At 37.8% G+C, this 20345-nt stretch overlaps 2 protein-coding genes across 5 annotated transcripts in view; one reads left to right on the top strand and one right to left on the bottom strand.

Moving 5' to 3' along the window:
• BEGAIN (brain enriched guanylate kinase associated) overlaps positions 1–20345 on the top strand; it is a 161382-nt gene that overhangs the window by 69478 nt on the left and 71559 nt on the right. For 2 of the 4 annotated variants that reach the window (XM_080593897.1, XM_080593900.1), the window contains one exon: positions 15344–15433. The exons of the other annotated variants lie outside the window; for them this stretch is intronic. In XM_080593897.1, the coding sequence (XP_080450023.1) occupies positions 15344–15433 (90 nt within the window). The remainder of the gene's footprint in view (positions 1–15343; positions 15434–20345) is intronic. 4 annotated transcript variants of the gene reach the window in all.
• Positions 1–20345, bottom strand: part of LOC308195840 (uncharacterized protein) — a 203981-nt gene that overhangs the window by 127244 nt on the left and 56392 nt on the right. Inside the window, exon 3 of the transcript XR_013951876.1 lies at positions 838–12536. The gene's annotated coding sequence lies outside the window, so the exon portion shown is untranslated. The remainder of the gene's footprint in view (positions 1–837; positions 12537–20345) is intronic.

The raw sequence follows: 20345 nt of genomic DNA, 5'->3' as shown, positions 1-20345 counted from the left end.
GTGTTGTGTTCACCAAGATGATGGAGATTAGAAAAAATGAAGTTCCTCTCTTGTATTCTGCAAATATTGCCTGTGATATTATATCTGGCTACTGACCTATAAGAATGAAGCATATTCTTCCATACTGTCATGCAAAAACACCCCTAATTTTCTGCTTAGTGATTATGAACTATTCCTTTGTTTGAAAAATAAGAAAACACAACATGCAGTATACATTTTAATAGCAGCAATGCACTTGTCCACTGGCCAAAGCACAAGCGGTGCTTTGGCCCAAAGACTGTTTGCAGACGGCTCACTACAACTCATATCTGAAAGTGTTCCAGCTTCACTTATTTAGCATTTGCACACACCAAAAACGCTCCAGGGACACAGCTAAGAAACACCACTACCCCACCTTTCTTCTTAAATAGAGAGATTTCCTTGCCCTGTGACACAAGAGTAGTTCTGATAAAGGGTTGAAAAAAAGCACACCAATTGAAAAATAATGGTCCAAAGTGCATTACTTGACTAAAATCTTCATGTCTGTCATTTACCAGAAGAAAAGTACTTTTCTGATCTGACATCAACACATATTTCCAAGGGTTCTGTACATAGCCCTAACCTTAAGCACCCAAATGTAAATACAACTTTTCTTTTAAATTAACATATTAGAGTATTTCACACAAATGATATCTCACTCTGTTCTTCCAAGACTGCAGATACTTAAAATATTTCTACCTCATATTTTGCCAAGTACTCACAGTCACACTAAACAAATGGGATGAGGAACAAAACCTCAGGCCATAACATAATATTTATTTTTAAGGCAGCGTGAAATATCATTAGCCAAAAGCTTACCTGGTACAAGTTGCTGTAGGTTCAACAAAGTCAGTCTCATGAGTTGAGGGGTCAGCCGGAGCTTTGTCTGTAGAGAACTTTGGTTTCAGATTTTACTGGTTCTGCCAGCTTCCGTGAGGAAGTAAGTCTTAAGGAGGGATGGAGTGACTAATAGAGCTCACTCAGCTGCTCATTTTCCATGGTGCAGAGGACAGAGGAGCTTCTGCTAGAGGCTGTAGCTACCCCGGGCAACAAACACCTCTGCTGTGGTGTGTGAGGAAGGAACAAGTGCCTAGAAAATTGTTGAAGAAAGGGGTAGATATGCTCTCCTTCTGTCTCCATATTGTGTCAACCACCCTTTAATCTTTCTGTTTCTCTCTAAATGGCGATTCCTCAGAACTTTCCCCATTGCAGTTCACCTGGAGAAGTGCTTGCTGTAAACTGCCAATAACCTTCTCAGGAGCTATACAGCAGATACCTCTCTCTCTGACCTTCCAGTGCCAGTGGTGTCTCTGAAGCATGATTCAGACAGTCCTCACTCAGCAAACCCTGGAGCGAGCCAGCACTGGGAGCGAGCTCAGTCCCCACAGCCACCTGTGCTGGTTAACCTGCAGGTCAAAGCCTCCCAGCAAAACACTGTGCTGCCACCAGTCGGATAGGCGCATGGCTCGGGTGCTGTGGGGACATACCCCAACACTTGGCATGTGTGCTACCTCCCCAGCACTTGTGGTGATTTGCCTTCTTGCTCCTTGTTTGCCTTCCTCATGTGTTTCTACCTTCCAGATCAGTGGGACTGTCCATTTGAACTAAGTGCTGTCATATTGCATATGCATTTAAATTTAATTTACTGGTAAGAGAAACAGTTGTTCAATATAAGTAGTTCTACACCACAGCAGAGATACTAATTTTAGAGTACAACATTATCACTAATGGGTAAGCAAAATTTGTTTCTTTGCTCTCTTATGTGGTGTGTAACATATACTAGATGGCCTATACTATAGCCTGAAGGGATATAAAAAATAAAAAAAAATAATAATAATTTCAACACCATCAAGTGGGCTCAATAAATCCAGGCAACTGTTTTCTTTGTATCTACCTTTCCTGTTCAACTTTTATTATTCATTTACTTTGTCAGGTCCGAATGAACAGAAAAGTGTTGGGATACAATAAATAAATAAATAAATAAATAAATAAAATTATAATAAAATAAAAAAATGCTGCCTACCATCACAGAAACCTTGTATTTATAGAAACCTGGAGAGACCTCAGCTTGTTTAAAATTCTTTTTCCCACATGTACTGCCATCATTCAACCTTCATAACCTTTAATGAAGTATTTAGCATAGGCTGAATTGGTCACACAAGTTTATAAAAGGAGTATAAAATCCACATTTTTTTAATGAGCTATTCCCATGCTTACTACTGACATTCGATGTACTAATTCTTTTCAACTCATGCTATAAACCAGAAATGTGCACAGCTAATTGAATGTCACTAGTTAATTTCAAAGTTTTTCTTTTTCTCTGTTTCCCTTTTCTGTATCTCAGTCATATTCTCCAAAACAAACAGTTTGGCTGAAAACTTTCCGAGTTATGTTGAGAGAGAAGAGCTGTGAAAAGGTATCAAATATCAGAGCACTCCAACAGTTTTTATGTTGATTTTTTTTTTGTTTTTGGTTGTTGTTTGATTGATTGATTGTTTTGTTTCTTTGTTTGTTTGGTTTGTTTGTTTGTTAACTCAGGTCTGATTAATGTGAGACAATAGATCTCATCATCTACCACCTGAGTTAGTCTTTAGGAGTCAGAAAGTTCATGACTCTGCCAGGGCATAAACACATAACCTATAAGTAGGCAATCTACCTAACAGCATAATGCTCTTGTCATACCATAAGATAGGATTGTAAAGTGTTAAATTTGTCTACAGGACTGGCCCATAGTTCAAAGAATTCACAATAAATCAGAGAAGAAACAAATACCTAAATTCCCACTGGTTCTTCAATGTTAACTTCACTAGGGCAGGAGTTTATCCTAAAATGTTAAAATGTGCCTTTAAGACACACCCTATTGAAAATAAATTGTGGAGGTGCATCAAAAGACTGCCTGTGGAGCTTCCCCAGATGTTGGCCAGTGTTGCCAGCAAAGGACGTCCTTCTTGCTATCCAAAGAGTTTAGTATGTCTTTTCCTGGGAGTACAGGAACTGCCACTCCTATTGCACTTGATCACAGCAAGGGAGAAAGAGAGCAGGATTTTGCATTCCCCTTCCACTTTGTTCTTTCAAAGGTCCATAGGGAGCAGAGGAACTCTAAGTTGTATCAGAAGGAGGCCAAGAAATACAGAGAGTAAGTATGTTCTGGCCCTCCTGCCAAGATGTCTGGAGCTGTTAAACATAGATTACGTGAAAACAAGACAGGAACAAGACACTGGGCGTTAGACCGTGAAAGGATGTCACTTCTCAGCAAGGAGATAGTTGCCAGTACAAAGTTTGAGAATGATGCTAAAATACACTTTGCAAGGGAGGAAGAGAGTCAGGAAGAAAAATCTCTCTTAGGACAAGCTATGAAGACCTTAACTGGATATTCCTATGAGCAGTCAAGAAGATTGCTCATCTGAAGGTGTAAAACAGCTGCCAGGATCAAGCATCAGCCTTCCAGTAGCAAGGGAAGAGTGTGGTTTCTTCCCCAAAGACTGATAGACAGAGAGAAAGCAACTAGTTGCTGATGAAATAAGCAACAAGATGTGCTGTATAGCTATGCTGAGAGGCAGAGAAATACAGAAATGTGTTGTAAAATAAATCTGAATTCTAATATCAAGAGCTCAGAAGTTCACCAGTTGCAACAGTGTTAGCAGTGAGTCAGAGCATTCTCTGGTGATAGCCAAGGTTGTCGCCCTTCCTTCAGAAGAGCTACTGCATGGGCAGAAAAGAAATTTCAGTCCTTTCTGTGATCTTGTGCCGTACTAAAACAATACAAAGGCATGGGAAAGTTAAACCTTTCTTAATTTTCTACTCTCAGTTCTAATTATGCAGAGGAGATCACAGGGATGTTAGGAATGAGAAATGTACAAGCAGCACTAATGAAGCTTGGGAGAGGTAGACCTTCAGCTCCAGAAACTCTCTTTGTATAAAGCAAAGAAAATGTACCACAACAAAAAGAAAACTTAAGCTTTTCTGAATTAACTATCTGATAATTAAGGACTTACTGCTTTCACACCTGAGCTACCTTAAACACGTCCATAGGATCATTCAACTTAGTGCTTCATCCTCTCACAAACATCCTCTCTCTCATCTCACATTCCCTGGGGTATTTTGCAGACTATAACGTTATTAAGTAGTCACCATCTTCTGCAGATAACACTTAGGGCATTGCCAGCTGCTCAGGGAGAATGCTTACCTGCTAACCAAGTGCTACCCATTCCCAGTCAGTTTCATTAGCTGAGCTGTGGTGTTTGTTTATCAGGTATGATGCTTTCCCCAGCCCAAAAGCCAAGCGAAGTAGTTCCTTTAGCTAGAGACAAGTCTTTGATCTACCCTGGTTTAAACCAATACATTCTGTGCTTGTGGAAGCCAAAAGGCTGCAGCTTTGGTCTGGAACTGGCAGGAGTCTGAAGCTTGCAAATAGATAAAAAACATTACTCAGCTACTAAACAGTAGTGTATTTCTGGCAAAGGAGATACTTTTAAGCAGGGCTTGTGGGAAAGTTAAAGCATCCATAACTATATGAGAAATAAGGGAGTACAGTCTCATATTAACAGGTTCACATTTTAACAGCCCGCCCCATCACTTGACTGCTGCATGCCTAGAAGGTTTGATTATATGGGCCGCGTGATGCTCTTCCAACTCCTTCAGGACTGGCACAGAGCCTCAGTATACATTAAGGAATATTACAATGCTATCTTTTGGCTGAGACGGGAATTTGATTCTAATCACTTATGGTCTTTAAAAAGCCTGCAAATGTAGGAACCAGATTTCCAGGTGTCTTGGCCCCACTGTCTTACTGCAATTTCTGCCCTCCTAGTTTCCTGTAAATGTTTTTGTTTCATTCAAGGGGATCAGCTACCAGGTCAGACCTTCTGGTTTCCAGGTTTGTACTGTAACAAGTTAACGGTGTTACAAACCTCAAGTCCAGTTAGCCATCAGTTGCATTTGGCAGCCAAATCAAAATATATATATATATATTAAAAAATTTCAGTTATTTGCACAGGGTAGTTAGCATTAGCTTACTGCACCTAAAGTCACATATACTTGTTCTTCTGATGTCTGATCCAAATCATATTCTGGGCACAAAATACAGGCACTGCATTGCCTCGAGAAGTCCCTGGGTTCAGGAGGGACCTTCAGACCATCTGAATAAGGAGCTCTGATTCTGTAAGCAGCTGAAGAAAGACAGGCATACCATTTAGTCAAGGAAGCAAGAGCTACAGAAGCAAACTCCTCTTTCTTGTTGTTTTTCTTGATGGCTTTGTAACTTTGTATTTCTAGTTGTCCAGCACCAGGCTTCAGTGGATGGCCTGAAAGTTCATGCTGATAGCTACTTAGCAAGGTTATACCCTGAGAAAATGTAGAAATGGACCTAAGGTCTCTCAAATGGGAATTAAACTGTGCTCCTCACTCAGATCACCAAAAGGGTGTGACATATACTATCATCACTAGGTCCTTAAATAGAAGTGGTCACAGCTGCTGGGTTCTCTACTAACTCCATATTGCCCAGCCCTCTGAGTGAGGTGGATTTGCAAACCCATTTGAATGAGCTAAGTTCCTTCAGGGACTTGTACCTCTTGCAGAGGTATCCCAGAAGCTGATCCCAGCTGCTCAGCCCAGCTGCTCAGCCCCAGACAGCTCTGTGTCCATGCAGCCTCCCGGGGAGCTCCAGAGTCCCGACTGTCAGCATCTGTGAGACTTGTTTTAGAGAGCAACCCTTCTCTATTCCTCCCTGTCTTGAAGGCAGGCACCTGCACTTCAGCCAAGTACTGCTTCAGAGCTGTATCACGTGTAATCCTTGATGCTCTCCGTTTGAGAGGTCTTTTCCATATCAATGAATTCTCACCATTCCGCATTCTGCTTTTATAACTCTGTAGTTTTAAATGTATACATTAGTTCACTGTTATCATAGTTAGACATTGTCTATACTGAATAAAACAGTCTCGTGCTCATGACTCACTGATGTACATCTGGATAAAGACTGAGACTGTTTTCTGCAACAGAGTCAGTTCTGACATTCAAAGGAAGTACAAAAAAGCATGACAGGAGTTAGCCAGCAGTAATAAGACTCACCTGAATGTATACATTTTTTAATTGCTAAATGAGACATGTTCCACAACAGTTAATATTTTTTTAAGGAGATAATTCATTCCATTCATAATAGATGTAATTGTGCTCTGATTGCTCACACCTGGCAATTTTGTTTTGCAGCACTTTTTTTTTTTTTCCCCAAAGCACTTTTGAAGCATAGAATGGGCCTTGAGCCAGGTATAGTATATGATTCAAACCCTGAAATAAACGGAATGGGATTTGCAGAGCCAGCTCTAGACATAGACAAAGTAAGCAGTTGCTGGGGCAGCTGCCTGCTTTGCCTCTGCCAGAGACCTGCCACTGCTACTGGCAAGGGAAAGGCTGCTGTGAGGAGGCTAAAAACTATTGTTCGGCCCTCTTGCAGAAACAGCAGTTGTGGCCCCTTGCCCTGGCACAAGTACCGTGCCTGCTTCTTCACACCAGCATTGCCCCTTTTCCTGTCAGCTCTCATCTGTGGGGAGGTGAAATTCTGCATAGCCTTTATTTCTAAGCCTGGTCTGGCTTCTGTGTATTTCAGATTCAACCTTTTAATCAACATTTTTGTGGTTTCAAGTGGTATTCAAGATAATATTTTTCAAGTCTTGCCATTAATCTGAAATTTCACCCCAGTCAAATCCAAGAGTATTGGATTGTTTTCAATACATCTCTAAGACTGCCATCCTTCAGATATTGTCCTTTCTTGCCTTTTTCTTGATTTCTCAAAAGAATTTCCCAGAATCTTCCTCACATTTTCTTTTCACTGTATCACTTGAAGTCCCATTCTGAGGTAAGGATTCATTACACTGTATGCTGCTCCCCCCATATACTAAGAGACTGCCCCTTCCTCAATGAACTAATACTTAAAATAGATAAGAAAGGCAAAAGGTAGGAGAGGAAGTCAAGTGAAAGAAGAGAATTGATTTCCTCTACATCAGGAGCCATATTGTTTATTTGACATACCCGAGAGTCCAATGTAACAGTGCCTGGCATATATAAGTGTCTTTAAAATGGATGTAGTATACCCTAAGACAACAGCAAATCTGTCCTTTATAATGGAAGACACATAAAACTAGAAAGAATCAATTGCAAATAATCCCAGAGAGTGTAAGATGGACTGGGATAACCTTTATGGATATACAAGGGATAAACTCCATGCCAACCAGCCCAGGCAATTCCAGTGAATTATTTCATCAGAGGTACAGTCAGTGATGAATAACTTCTTTACTAAGAACAGAGTTTAGCAAAAAGGATCTAAATCTATGGTGGCAGACAAGAGAGGAGGACTTCACTGAGTTTCTGAGCAGTCAGAAAAAAGAAAAACAATTTCTGAAATGAAATCTAGTCTCTCTGTCTCTCTCTCTTTTTAATTAATTCTTTCATCTAACCTACCAAACTATAACACAAAAATAGCTCAGACAGTACTCTAGGGCAGTTGTTTACATGCATATTTGCCAACTCTCCAGTGAGCAGATTTCTGAAGTAGATCATTCGGTGCTTAATTTTCTCAGCAAAAGGGACATAGAAATTTATCCACAGTGAAAGCACCCATTCTCTTCAGGGGTAAAAGATAAGGGTTATGTAGACAAACCAGAAACAAAATCTGAAGAAATGTAGAATACTCATCATTTCTATTGATTTTAAGCTGCCTGGAAGCATCTTCTGGGAATGTTTCTCTAGATATTATCTACGTAATCATAGTATTCTCAGTTCAAAATACAAATGTTCTGCTGCAGTGCATTTGTATTGTGCACAAGTAAAATTGTTGGACTGATAAATGTATTGTCAGTAGAGATCAAATGACAAATTCATTAGCTGCATCAGGTTCTGAAAGGTAGGATGCTTGACACTGGCCTTCTCAATGAGATTTCTTCCATTTCTGAGCCCTGTCATTGTCAGTACCAAGTTAGTGCTTGGTTCTGATCTCCCACAAGTACCGGGAGTAAGATCCAGAAGGGCTGAGACCTGCTATTAGAATAAATCTGTTGACAAAAGTCATTTTGTGAAAGAGCAAGTTAGGAAGGGAAAAAAAATTAAAAAAAATAAAAAAAAAGAAGAAGAAAATATGCAGGAACATGGACATTTTGGAGCAGTTATCTGCAGTTACAGGCAACTGCATACTCCGTCTTCTGAGTGTTTTTGTCTGCTACTCCTATTGGAAGGCTGTTCCAGAATCATGTTGTTCCATCATTAGAAGTTTTCTAATTTCCAGAAGAAAATATAATCATAGCCAGTTCTGTTTACTTGTTCTTAAGCCAAACCTTTCTTTAGAGGAATTAATTATATCCCTTCCCTGTTATCTTAAAAGGGCAGCCGCATCCTCTCTCAGACTTGCTTTTCTTGGACTGATCTAGACCAGCTTTGTTTTTGAGTTTGTTTCTAAGATGCCTTTAAGTCTCAGAATAAGCTTTTCTCTTCCATTTCTTCCAGACTGAATCCCTGTCTTGAAGACAGGTGACTATGATAGCATTCCCAGAGAGACATCCCTGCCCTCTTCCCAGCATGCCAGCACTTCCCTCTCTTGCTGAAACACCTCACCCAATAGCTTGCTGGAGCTGCTTAGAAAACCGGTCTTTATTCTGTGTATTCCTTGGGCAAATTAAAGTTATGAGAGTGAGATATTATTTAGGATATCCGAAGTGAAATGTTTATAACATTTTGTTCTTAAATGTTAACTTTATTCTACTTACCAAGTCAAACATTTTTAAAAAACGTCTTGTAATTATTAGTTCTTTCAGTTTCTCTGGAGGCACCACTCATGGACTGCTGGATCTGTGCAAGTGCAGACCAAAACTTCACACAGAAGAGCTGCTATTCTCAGTAAAATTTAGCCTAATTCTTATTCAGTATGATTTTATTCAGGCATTCACATGCCTACTTTAAAAAAATCATTCTGGATTTTGGAAAGGTATGAAATACAAGTACAAGCACAGCTTATGCATGCAATAAATACTTTCATATATTTAGAAAAGTCCTCTTATGTAGTCCATTTCTGGAGCACAAAATGAGTCAGTGATTATCCAAAACTCCCAATCTTAAAGGATACAAGCAAGACTGTGGAAAAACAGGAAAAGGGGAGAATTACACTGGTAATAAAGGACTTACAAGTTAGCTTTTAACGTATTACCAATTTATGCAGCTGATACTCTGAGCATCTATATACTTACATATTAGGAATCCAGAACATCTTCTCCAAATTTTTCTCATTCAGACTCATAAAAATTCACTTCTAGAGATAGAAGTCATCTTATCCAGATACTTAAAATTAGCTACCCTAAAGTATTTTCCATTTTGAAACAAAGGTTTATTAAATGCCCTCAGAGAGGGCAACTGGAGTAATGTAAATCTTGCCTGAAGTCAAACCATAAAAAGGGTGAGATGTGGAACTGCTGTTGGGATGCTGGAGGAAAACAATTATAATAGGAAGAAAGTAGAGGAAAATGATCCATTATGGCCTAGTTAGAAACACTTATTCAGATAGTTGAAGAAAAGAATCCAGAGGAAATGTAGGAAAGGACAGCCCCTAGGTCAGCCTGATACTTGTTTTCCTACACATGGAAAAAACATCCTTCATGAACACTGGATTCTGCCATTACACAAAAACTCATCCTCAAAACAAATGCCTCAGTGAAGCTGTTGGCTGTTATCACTGACAGCATTGGAAAAAATTACAAAAATTAAAACTCATGAAACATACTAAACATGTGAGCATGTATGGTTCTGATGGGACATACCTACAGACAATAGGTATATTTTGGCACCTGTACAATATATTTATGGCTATTGCTTCACATAGAAAATAACAGAATGCATTTAAACAGTGTAGAAACTACCAACTGTCATTGAATACATTTCAAAAACAATCTATAACCTTGAAAGTGTGACTGTTTGTATTCTACAGCAATAGTTTATGAATTGCAAGACAGCCAGTCTAGCTAATGCTTTTCACAGTATGCAGATTATCAGCTTCCCAAGTAGGAAACTCGAAATATTATTAACAATTTATGATTATTTCCATGCAGATACGGAATGACTAATTCCTATCATATTTTTCTGTAGTTGCAGGACGGAGTGTTTCTGCACCTGTTTCTCTTCCCCCAAATCTAATCATCAGTAAAATTGTACTCAGCCAGCTGTTTAATTTCAGTTCTGTTTGTATATTTCATGCATTTAAAGACTGACAAAATATGAAGTCATATAGCCACAATAAAATGTTAGATTGGTACCAAGAGAAGTTATCCCCAACTTTGCAAAACTTTACACATTCTTGCATTTTGTTGTAATGCATGACTATATTGAAGACAATGGTGGATACTCATATGCAAACTAGAGTACCAGTTAACGTAGTAACTTTAGCAAAAGTTTGGAAAAACATGGACTGTTTCCAGGGATACTTTTGAGAGCTTAAACTAGTTTATATTTACTAGAAATGTATATAAAACAGATTAGCTTATGTCTTCTCCTGTGGCGTTACTCACAGAGGCTATGACATTCACATTTTAAGAACACAAAACTCATTAATTCATTTAGTCATAAAACATTACATTTTTTTGGTACACCTGTATTGAACCAACTGCCTTGTGTCTGAATGGAACATAATTTGTGTTTTGGCTACACACATATTTGAAGATACCAACAAACGAAATCAAACATTACAGGTAGCTCCAAACCTACAACTGTTCTGTCAACATGCCTAATACAGTGATTCATTCAGGTATTTATCGTCTGAGCACAAACATTTAATTCTAAAGGTTTTATATACTATTTACCATACATATTTTCTAAAAATAGTAGATTTAAAGTACATACTTATGCATCCACAGAAGGATGCTCACATGATTTGGTAAATATACATAAATAAATAAGTATGATAGAAATTAAAAATCTGATAGCATAACTGATAGCCAAGGTCACCCAAAATTTTCCATTGACAGATGGCTTAACACTTTGCAAAATTGAAATGTATTAATTGGAATCTCGTATGCAATATTTTTATGTTAAAATGGCTTGGACATTTCTGAAAATATAACAAATGGGAAAAAAAATTGTTTTACTTATAGCAAAAAAATAACCTATTATTTTCTTCATTAAAAAGTCCTCATATCTTCCTGGTTTGTAGTAAAGACCCAAAATATTTCAATTAGAGAATTACATTTAAAATATTCACAAAGATATATTGTTACAGTTCCTACAGCAGCTTTACATTATTTAATGCAGTGGTCATAGATAGTTCTGGGTAACTCCAGGAATAGAACTGCCACCCCCTCACAGAAAATGGATTGTTTGACATTTTTATCAGCTCCAGCCTTTGTTCCATGGAGATGACAGCCAGTTACCTACTTTGGCATGACTGGTAGGAAAGTAGGTAGCAAGCGCAGCTGACAGCATCTCACAAGTCTGTGATGCTAAATCAGCACCACCGTCACGTGCTCCTGCAATGAGGATGGGATGTGGAGGTAGAGTCGTGACAGTATGTTCCAAGGTGTCCCTGTGGTTCTTCCAGCTTGCTCTGTCAATGTTTCATCTGGGCTTATTAGTGTTTATAAAAGCATGGCCTTAAAATAGCTGCATGGTGTTAATAGAAGCAAAAATAGCAGTTTTTATGCTTAGCTTCTTTTATACTGGGGCAAAATTGGGCTAAATTGGGCAAGTCCAGAAATGATATTAGAACAACCCAGTTTAAGTGACTTTCAAATCCCCTTCAGGTCTTAAAGAACACTGAGTTTAAGCTAAAATCAGATCAGGAGATGTTCTTTCCTGTTCTACAGAAAATCCTTCTCCCTTTCAAGGGGGCAAGGTTTGAGGTGACTTTTGCTTAAAGACTATTAAAAATCCATTCAGTAAGTTCTCCATGCACAAGTGGAGAAAGGAGTAACCTTGAAATTCTCCAACTTCTGAAAAATGCAGAATTTTAAAAAATCATTCAGATTTTCCTTGGTGTTTATAAATGAATCGTGTATATTCATGCATGAAAAGAACAGTATTTTTGAAGAGCAGCATGTGAAATTAGGATCTTTATAATATCAGACTACAAATTATACTCACCTGTGAAATATGAAGATGGAAGCATAAAGTTCATGGTTTTTATTTTTCTCATAACATTTTTTTTTTAAATAGAAAAAGTAATCTCTATGAGTTTAATATACGCACAATGGATCAATCATCTTCTGCCACCAAAACTGATGAATTGCTAGTTGTTCCTGTCTGGGTGGTGAAATAAAGTGTTGATCATGTCTCGCTGAGAAATCCACTTTAAGAAAAAAATAAAAATTGCTATAGGTCTGTGAGTATCATCTGTGATTATTGTCAGATGAGCCACAGACAATATCTGAAGTAACGTACTGCATGTTCTAGGACAAGACAAGGAAACACAGGCTGTTACAACAGTATGCTCAAGTCTGAACCTCACTTGACACAGGAGTCTGTCTCAATCACTTCAGTGAGGGATAAGGGAAGCTCTGTAGAAAGAAAAAGAAAATGAGTTACTTTATCATGCTATAGTACAATAAAAAGTCGCTTTAAAATTTGGTAATCTGAAATACTTTAGCATCAGTTTGTTGAGACGGATATTTTTCCTATAGGAAATTGCTCTTTGTGTATTGATACTATTAAAAATAGTTTCAAATAGGCTTTTAAAATTATTTTTCAATAGTTACAAGTTTCTTACAACTGTTGTTTGAGAAAGGAAACAATACAATGACAGAACTGGGAACTTTTTTTTCTTTTAAAATTCATAATTTGTTTAGACAAATATATATATATATATGTTTTGCTGATTTCTGATTTGCCAATGATAGAACCCATGTAATTGCAAAAGCTGACAAATCAACTTTTGCATTTGTATATCTGACAAATAATACTAATTATTTTTAAACCCTGCACATGAGAATGTGATTAGAATGACTGCATCTGACACTGATTATCTGAGACAGGATGTTATTAAATCCCTTTGGGGATCTTTGTAAGACCCACCACATTTTGAGCAGAGCTTTTATGTGCATTAGTTCATTTATGTAGCGATTACACAGTATTTACTACTGAAAAATGTCAAGAAAAACAGTGAACAAACAGCTAAGTGGAATTTACACCACTCCTCTCTCTATCAAAACATCTCACAACCTCATAGCCTTAAAATGTTTTGTCAGGATTACCTATATACCAAAGCTATTTGCTATGTATCAGTAAAAGGTATGGGATAGGTTAGCTTGACACTACACAGAAGGGAGCTGGCAATGGATTTGAAAACAGCAGAGATTTGTCCCTGCTAAGATAATGTCTTAGCTCCAAAATCATCACTTTAATTAATTTTGTGGGCTTGAAAAGCCAGGCAATGTTTTAATTTCACCCATTTCAAAATTTGCGAGTTTTGTTACTTCATTAGAAAAATAACACTGTGGATTACTCACTGAACTGGGGAGAAATACGCAAAATGCAGTGACTTGAAAAAGCTCCATTAGTTCTGGAAAAAAAACTGTGGCTGCATTCTCAGATTTTGTTTCAAATTAAGATTTCAAGGATCAGATTTTTAGGAGCAGTTTACACTTCTGTACTTAAAAATATGTAGATACAAAATGGAATGACAGATAGAGACCACTTTCAAATCTACATTCTTACAGTGGAAAGTTTTCCTGTCATCCAGAGTTGAGAATATAAACATATAGTGAAATACAGGACTGATATGTATTAAATAAATACACATGTATTGATTGTGAGATTTACAGCTTGCCTGAGAACATCAGGAAAGCTGTGAGAGATACATAATCCAAAGTAATACTGACTGCTCACTGAAGAATCGATGATACTGAGATATTAGAGATTTCCTCACCTCCACTTTGAATTTCAAGTTAATATTGCTGTAAATTCATGTGATGACAACACATACACCTCAGGCCATCTATTATTTTTCTATCTTCTCTGGGTGTCTTCACATACCTCGTCCAAGTCTGGTGTGGAAGAAATTAGAAAATACTCAAAATGCTCCTTCATTTTTCAATGAATAACTCAGTGGCACAACTAGAGCAATATACTGGAATTCACATTGTGCTTTTCATCTGAGTACCCTAAAGAGCAGCATCTTGCTGCCAATAGTTCTTGACGTGAAGCTGTTCCCAGGTGGACTTACAGAAGTGGCAAGAGACTCATCAGAGTTCTCCATTATCATAAATATTGAGATTCTCTGCTGCTTTCTGTAGCACAGCTATTGTTCCTGAAACGTCCCTGTATGTAAATATGTGGTTTAAGGGACATATAGAAGGTCACTACTATGCAGTACCCACTGGTAATTGATGGTGAATATTGGAAGGTAGGATTTTCTGCATGCACAATGACCACTGACCACAGGGAAAACTCATGCAAAAATTCTGGTTCATAAATATGAATGTGCTTGAGTGAGGAAAACATGATCTTTTATTTTGTTTATCCTTCAAGGCATTTTATGTGCATTTTTGATATTACAAAGGACTACAGTAATACTTTATGGGGTATTCTGTGTGGCCCAGTACTGTAGTTCTTCCTCAGATTTTACTCAGGAAAAACCACCTTTGACTTGAGAGAAAATTGCTTGACTGAGGAGTGAACAGAGTGTTTTGAATCTTACCAGCACTGCTTGATGTTAATGTTGGGTAACAGTTCTCATTGCTAATTTGCCTGCCTTGTTGGCCTTTTCTTGGGCTCCGGATCTGCTTTTGCTTTGTGTTATTCATGGCTTATATTGCTTGTTCAGATTGCTTCCTTTTGTGCTTTTCATTTCCAGCAAATATTTTGCAGCTATTGTTCTGCTGCTAGTAGATGTGCATGGAACCTGGTATGTGGAACTTGAACCTCAGCCCAGATTTAATTAAAACTATTAAACATGTTCTCACTGTGGTGCTCAGAAGGAATTTTGGTGACCCTCTTTTGATGAAGCATAAATTTGTTTAATCTGATGCTTTAACAATGAAAAAATACAAGGGCTCGATTCACAAATCTTAAGAGCAAATGCTTCTCCAGTAAAGTAGATGGAGTAGCATCTATTTACAGCCATGATAAAGTCAATCTTAAATGCCTATTCTGACATACAACAGACATTGTACAAGAAAATCACTAAAGGTGTGCGCTGGAACCTTGTTTTGTAGAATTAATACTGCTTTAAAGTAAGATCTCTTGAATAATAATTAGTACCAAATTATGCCATAGCCTATTGATATGCAGCAAATCTAGCTAGGTTATCACTCGTATGTCTTATGAGCCATACCTAGCCATGGTTTATCCTCTATTCATGCTGCAGGGTACGAAATTCCTGGGTGCCAACCTGCCTATGGCAACCTAGAATTCTCCAGGGCAGGCTCGCAAAATCTTCACCTACTCTCTGGGACAGGTAATGAATAAGTGATGTTTTGTGAAGTTATGCTTTCTTTCTAACTTTCTGATGTCCGTAAAAATGTTTCATTTCTTCATGTCAGTCTACAGTCTCTCATCGTTCAGTTGTCCTACTTTTTCTAAACTAGGAGAATGACAGCAGATCTGTTTATTATAGTACTCTAGATGCTTGCCTCAGCCAAGCCTGAAATAATTATTATTAGCATGTATAAAAATTGAAGTTTTAACATCTTTTTTTTCTCTTTCTTTCTTTTGGAGTGCATTGAATTCCACTATTGATACAACAGTTATCCGGGCAGCTTACTCACCTTTCTTAATTGACAGTACTTATATATTATCTCTCCTTTGTTAGGTTTACATTAGTATTTGGTTTCCTGAATAAGTTTTTTTTCAATGCTATAAATATAGAGATGGTGAAAAGATGGAGGAGTTGTAACTGATTCTAGTTTACATCCCTATGCAGCATATAGTGTAAGTTTAAATTATGACTAATTTTTCCATATTTTGCTTAGATTTTCTTCTACTTTTCTCCTGAATTTACTCTTTGTTCTTTGTTGCTTGACATTGTTACAAGTGGCAGGTGTGTAGAAGAAATGTCATTCACTAATCCTATAGTTTTCAATGAAATATGAAATACTGAAATAGATTTTGAGGTAAGAAATTAATTAGATAAAAAAAAATAAAGACAGGCTGAGCTTCAGACTGTCCTTTCACATTCTATTGATTTTCTTTGAATAATGTTCACAAATTTTCATTTTAAGAGTGCTGTTAGTGTAGGTAAGATAAGTAAGATTCTTTCAGTATTTTTTGGCACAATATACATTTTGTGGAATAAAAAAAAAAAATTCTGGAAACGTTACTTGAATTCCTGTTTAGCAGTCCCCTGGAGCTCTGCACGTGCTCTGTTCTTACCTTTAGATGGGTTTAGATGAGTTTGTCGTAAAAAATAGCTCTGTTCTGCTGCTTGTCCTTGTTAAAACCAGGAGATGACCAGTGAAGCAAAATATAATCAGGACATGAAACTGTTTTTTCAAAGTGTTTGACCCTGATTTAAATTTGATTGAATATTTTGAAGTCATTTAAAATCAGAACAGATTCATGCAGCCATGGTGTAACTGATGACTTTGATCTTATGTGATATTTTTTAATGGATGCCTATGACAAAGTTCAGGGTCTTGGGATGACATTTATTAGCCGTCTTGAAAGGCTCCCTGGAGAGAAGTATCTTTTCCTACCATTGCTGTCCACTTGTAGTTCTTACTCTTGAATGAAAATTAGCTTGCTTTTCTGGAGAACAATATGAAACTTTTTCTGCAACCATTTCAAAACTTGAAGTGCACAAATCGAAGATTTTATCCCAGGCTATCTAAACATTTCATAGAATAGGTAGATGCTGAAAGATATTTTTCATTTATTCCTCTTCCTTTTAAAAAGCTCAATATGATTTAAATTTTACTGGAGAGATTTTAGTAATTTCTTGGATCCTTGCTTGCCTCTTTTATGTTTATTTACCCATATCTTAATCACATTTTTTCAACATATCTAAACTTTAAAAATTTATCTGGAAACTTGCTTTCCAATTGTATTCAAAATGTCAGCCTGCTGGAGGAACAACAAGAACAACAAAAACGTTTGTGAAAATGAAAGATATTGAGTATGACTACTGTTTGCACTTCCAAAATGAGGATAGATTCTATTTTATCCAGCCTGCTGCACCTTAACCTTCAAAAAAGTAATTAGAAAACAACAAAATTTTGAACTGGAATGTTTAAGTAATTCAGGTATAAGGCAAAAACTTGTGGGTTTTGTTTAGGTAATCAACATCTCTGGGTACAGAAAGAATTTACAGCATCTCTTTTGGGAAAGTCTGTAGAAGATAGATCTGCTTTGTCACTCTGCATGGTTCTTTGGGGTGCTACCTCTGCAGGGTAAGTGGAAGGTCCTGGGTATCCTCTGAAGAAGCACACTGTCTATTGCTTTTCATGTGAATAGCGCAAGCATCTCTTCAGACAGCTGCTTTCTGTTTCATTTGGTCCCTTACTTGCAAAGAGCTCCTTCTTTTGCTGTCTCACTCCAAAAAACACAGGATCGCCCATGCTAAAGTGCTGGACTGTTCAGAGGTATTAAGTTCTATTTATTCCCACTCTTTTGACAAACACCCATCAAAACAAACAAATAGGCAAACAAACAAAGTCTTACACTGAAAAGCCAGGACAAAATAGACTCAACTGAACTAATAAATCATGATATCAGGTTGGGAGGAAGGTTGTGTGAAGTGACAGCACAACATGCTGAGCAGTGTTGAACTTGCTAGAGGTGAACTTATTTATACTCCTGCAGAGTAGAAGACTCCTCAGTTAACAATTCCTAAAATAGTATAAAACACTGTATAAAACAAGGTAGGGCTCAAAATAATCAGCAAAAGATGACAGATGGTAATTTCTTTCTCTTTTTCTTTTTTTTTTATTCTGTAATATCAAGTTGATCAAAGTGCTGATGAACATTTATTACTGTGCGAAAAACTAAAAATATGTTGAAACACTCGAGCAAAATAAGCACATTCAGATAACAGCCAATAGTTCTCCTTGTTGCTGTTCAACACCTTATATATGACTCTGTGCGTAGTAATAGTTTCTGAATAGCCTTCAGAATATGAATTACATGTACACTGCCAAGAATGTGGGTCTGTCCAAGTTAAGGTGTATTATTTAATCAGCTCTGTTTTTTGTTTGTATTAGCAGACCAATGATCTATTCTGCTGCCAGAAAAATCTTCCAAAATTCCCTAGAGCTCTTCTCTGTGGCTTGGCACTGTAGTATTGTCAGACAGCCTTGTGTGATGGGGGAACCAAATGATATGGAACAGAGACTGCAGCAGAACTGCACTGATGGCTACTGAAAGTGTCTGTGAGGTCAGCGCTATCTGTCACCCTGAGCACTAGAAGTGTTATCTACTATACTCTTTATTAAAAATATCTGGCAAACATCTGCATCTTTTTAAAGGCAAGAACCTATGGATTACAGTTAGAGATACAACGTGAGTTCTTCATGTGAATCCTATCACAAAACAGGCTCAGAACGCAACTGGGACCAGGTATAATTAAAATGATAATTCTGTAATTTACTCAGAGCAGGTAACATACAGTGCTTATAAAGGAAAAAATCAGTGGCACCTGCAGTTTCTCCTCCCCCTGTCCAAGTAGTAATTTTGTCTGACTGGTCCTGGAGCCAAAAGAGTATATTTAATTTTTTCAGCTACTTAGCATAATCTTTCTCATGGGAAGTGCTAAGCCAGCCCACCAAAATGAGTTCCTTGAGCCAGACACAGATGAGTTTCAAGCCAGTAGAAAGAAAAAAAGATTGTGAATGGAAGGAAAGAGCCAAGGTGAGAAAAGTGGTGATAACCTCTGCCCAGACTTATGTCTGGATGCTTACTGCAAAATGAGACAGGTTGACATTCTTTCCCTACTACTAAAGCACATTTCTATAGTACTCCCCTGCTCCCATTCCAACCTCAGTCCTTTAGAAGAAAGAATAATACAAAGTTCAGCTTGCTTCTGGGCAATGGTTCTCACCCATTCTCATTACATGTCCTATTACAAACAAACAATACAATCCAGGAGGACCCACGGTCCTGCTCCAGCACAGTTAGATCCAGATGAATTAGGAAGGTGAACAGACAAAAGCAAAAATGAGAAAGGTTTAACAACACAACTAAAATATAACTTTATAAGCTTGTGAGCTGATGTGGCATGCTGCTTTCAGTAATTTCCAGAGGGAGTGCATATCCATGACTACAAACCAGAGCAATCTAGAAGCTGACCACTCGAAGCCGTAAGGAGAGATGCTGCAACTGAAGGCAGCTTGCTCAGGCACCTGGAGAGCTCTCGTTTGCTTCCAAATCATAAATTGAAGTCTACCTCTAATTTTGTTACCTCCATTTCTCAATACCTTACTCTTTTTTTTTTTTTGTCTCTCCTTTCTCATCACTGCTTAGTAGTTTGGATTCCCTAGTGAGATGCAGTACAGACTGCTAGGACTCTGCCAAACATTAAAAAGCAGACAGCAGCTGTTCAACAGCTTCAAATCATTTTCCTTGTGAGGCAGTCCTCCCCCATCCCCAGCCTTTGTTACAGCAAGAAGTATTTGTTCAAGTCATTCCCTTTCTCCTGACTTTCTTATTCTGTCATATCTTGCCAATCCACATGATAACTCACCATTTTTCTAGTGAAACATTTTATACGAACCTATTGGCCTCTGCAAAGAAAGAAAGAAAGAAAGAAGGAAAGAAAGAAGAAAGTAACAGCCAAGATGAATATTCTTCCATAGTCATGTCAAGAGCAGCATCTGGGCAGCAAGCAGTATGACGATCCTTGAGAATGGTCATAGAGGCAATGTCTCTTCTCTCTTGGATAAATGCTGGCTGAAGTTTGCCATGCCAGAATGTAACTTCCTTCTCTCCCAGCTTCACCAGCTGACCTCATTTCAGAGGTAGTCTAGAGCATGAGGCAATGTGTGAACAATGTGAATAATATTGAGTGAACAGAATGAGTCAGAAAACATGTATTCCTCCTTGAATTGCATGGGATTTTTTGTCTCTTGCACCTTTATTTTTCACACCTGTTCATCCTTTCATTTTCTAGCAATAGAGAAACAAAATGAACAGGGACAGGCTTTATTCAGACTCCAGTAGGATCACTTACCAAACATAACAGTTTGCATGTAAAAGCCACTGACTCTGAGTACACCTGACTGAGCTGAAATCAGTCAGTCCTCACAAGTTTTCAGAAGAGCCTAAGAGAGGCTCTAGGAGGCAGCCTGGAAAAAGGCAGAGATTGTACCCATTTCTGTTACATCCGCTGTGGCACTCTGTCATCTGCTTCAGTCACCTTTGAATTCGGGCAAAAGGCT

This window comes from Anser brachyrhynchus (assembly GCF_964034855.1).
Source record: "Anser brachyrhynchus genome assembly, chromosome: 5".
Lineage (NCBI taxonomy): Eukaryota > Metazoa > Chordata > Aves > Anseriformes > Anatidae > Anser > Anser brachyrhynchus.
The sequence above is the reverse complement of the archived record's forward strand: the minus strand, read 5'-3'. Positions and strand labels throughout refer to the sequence as shown.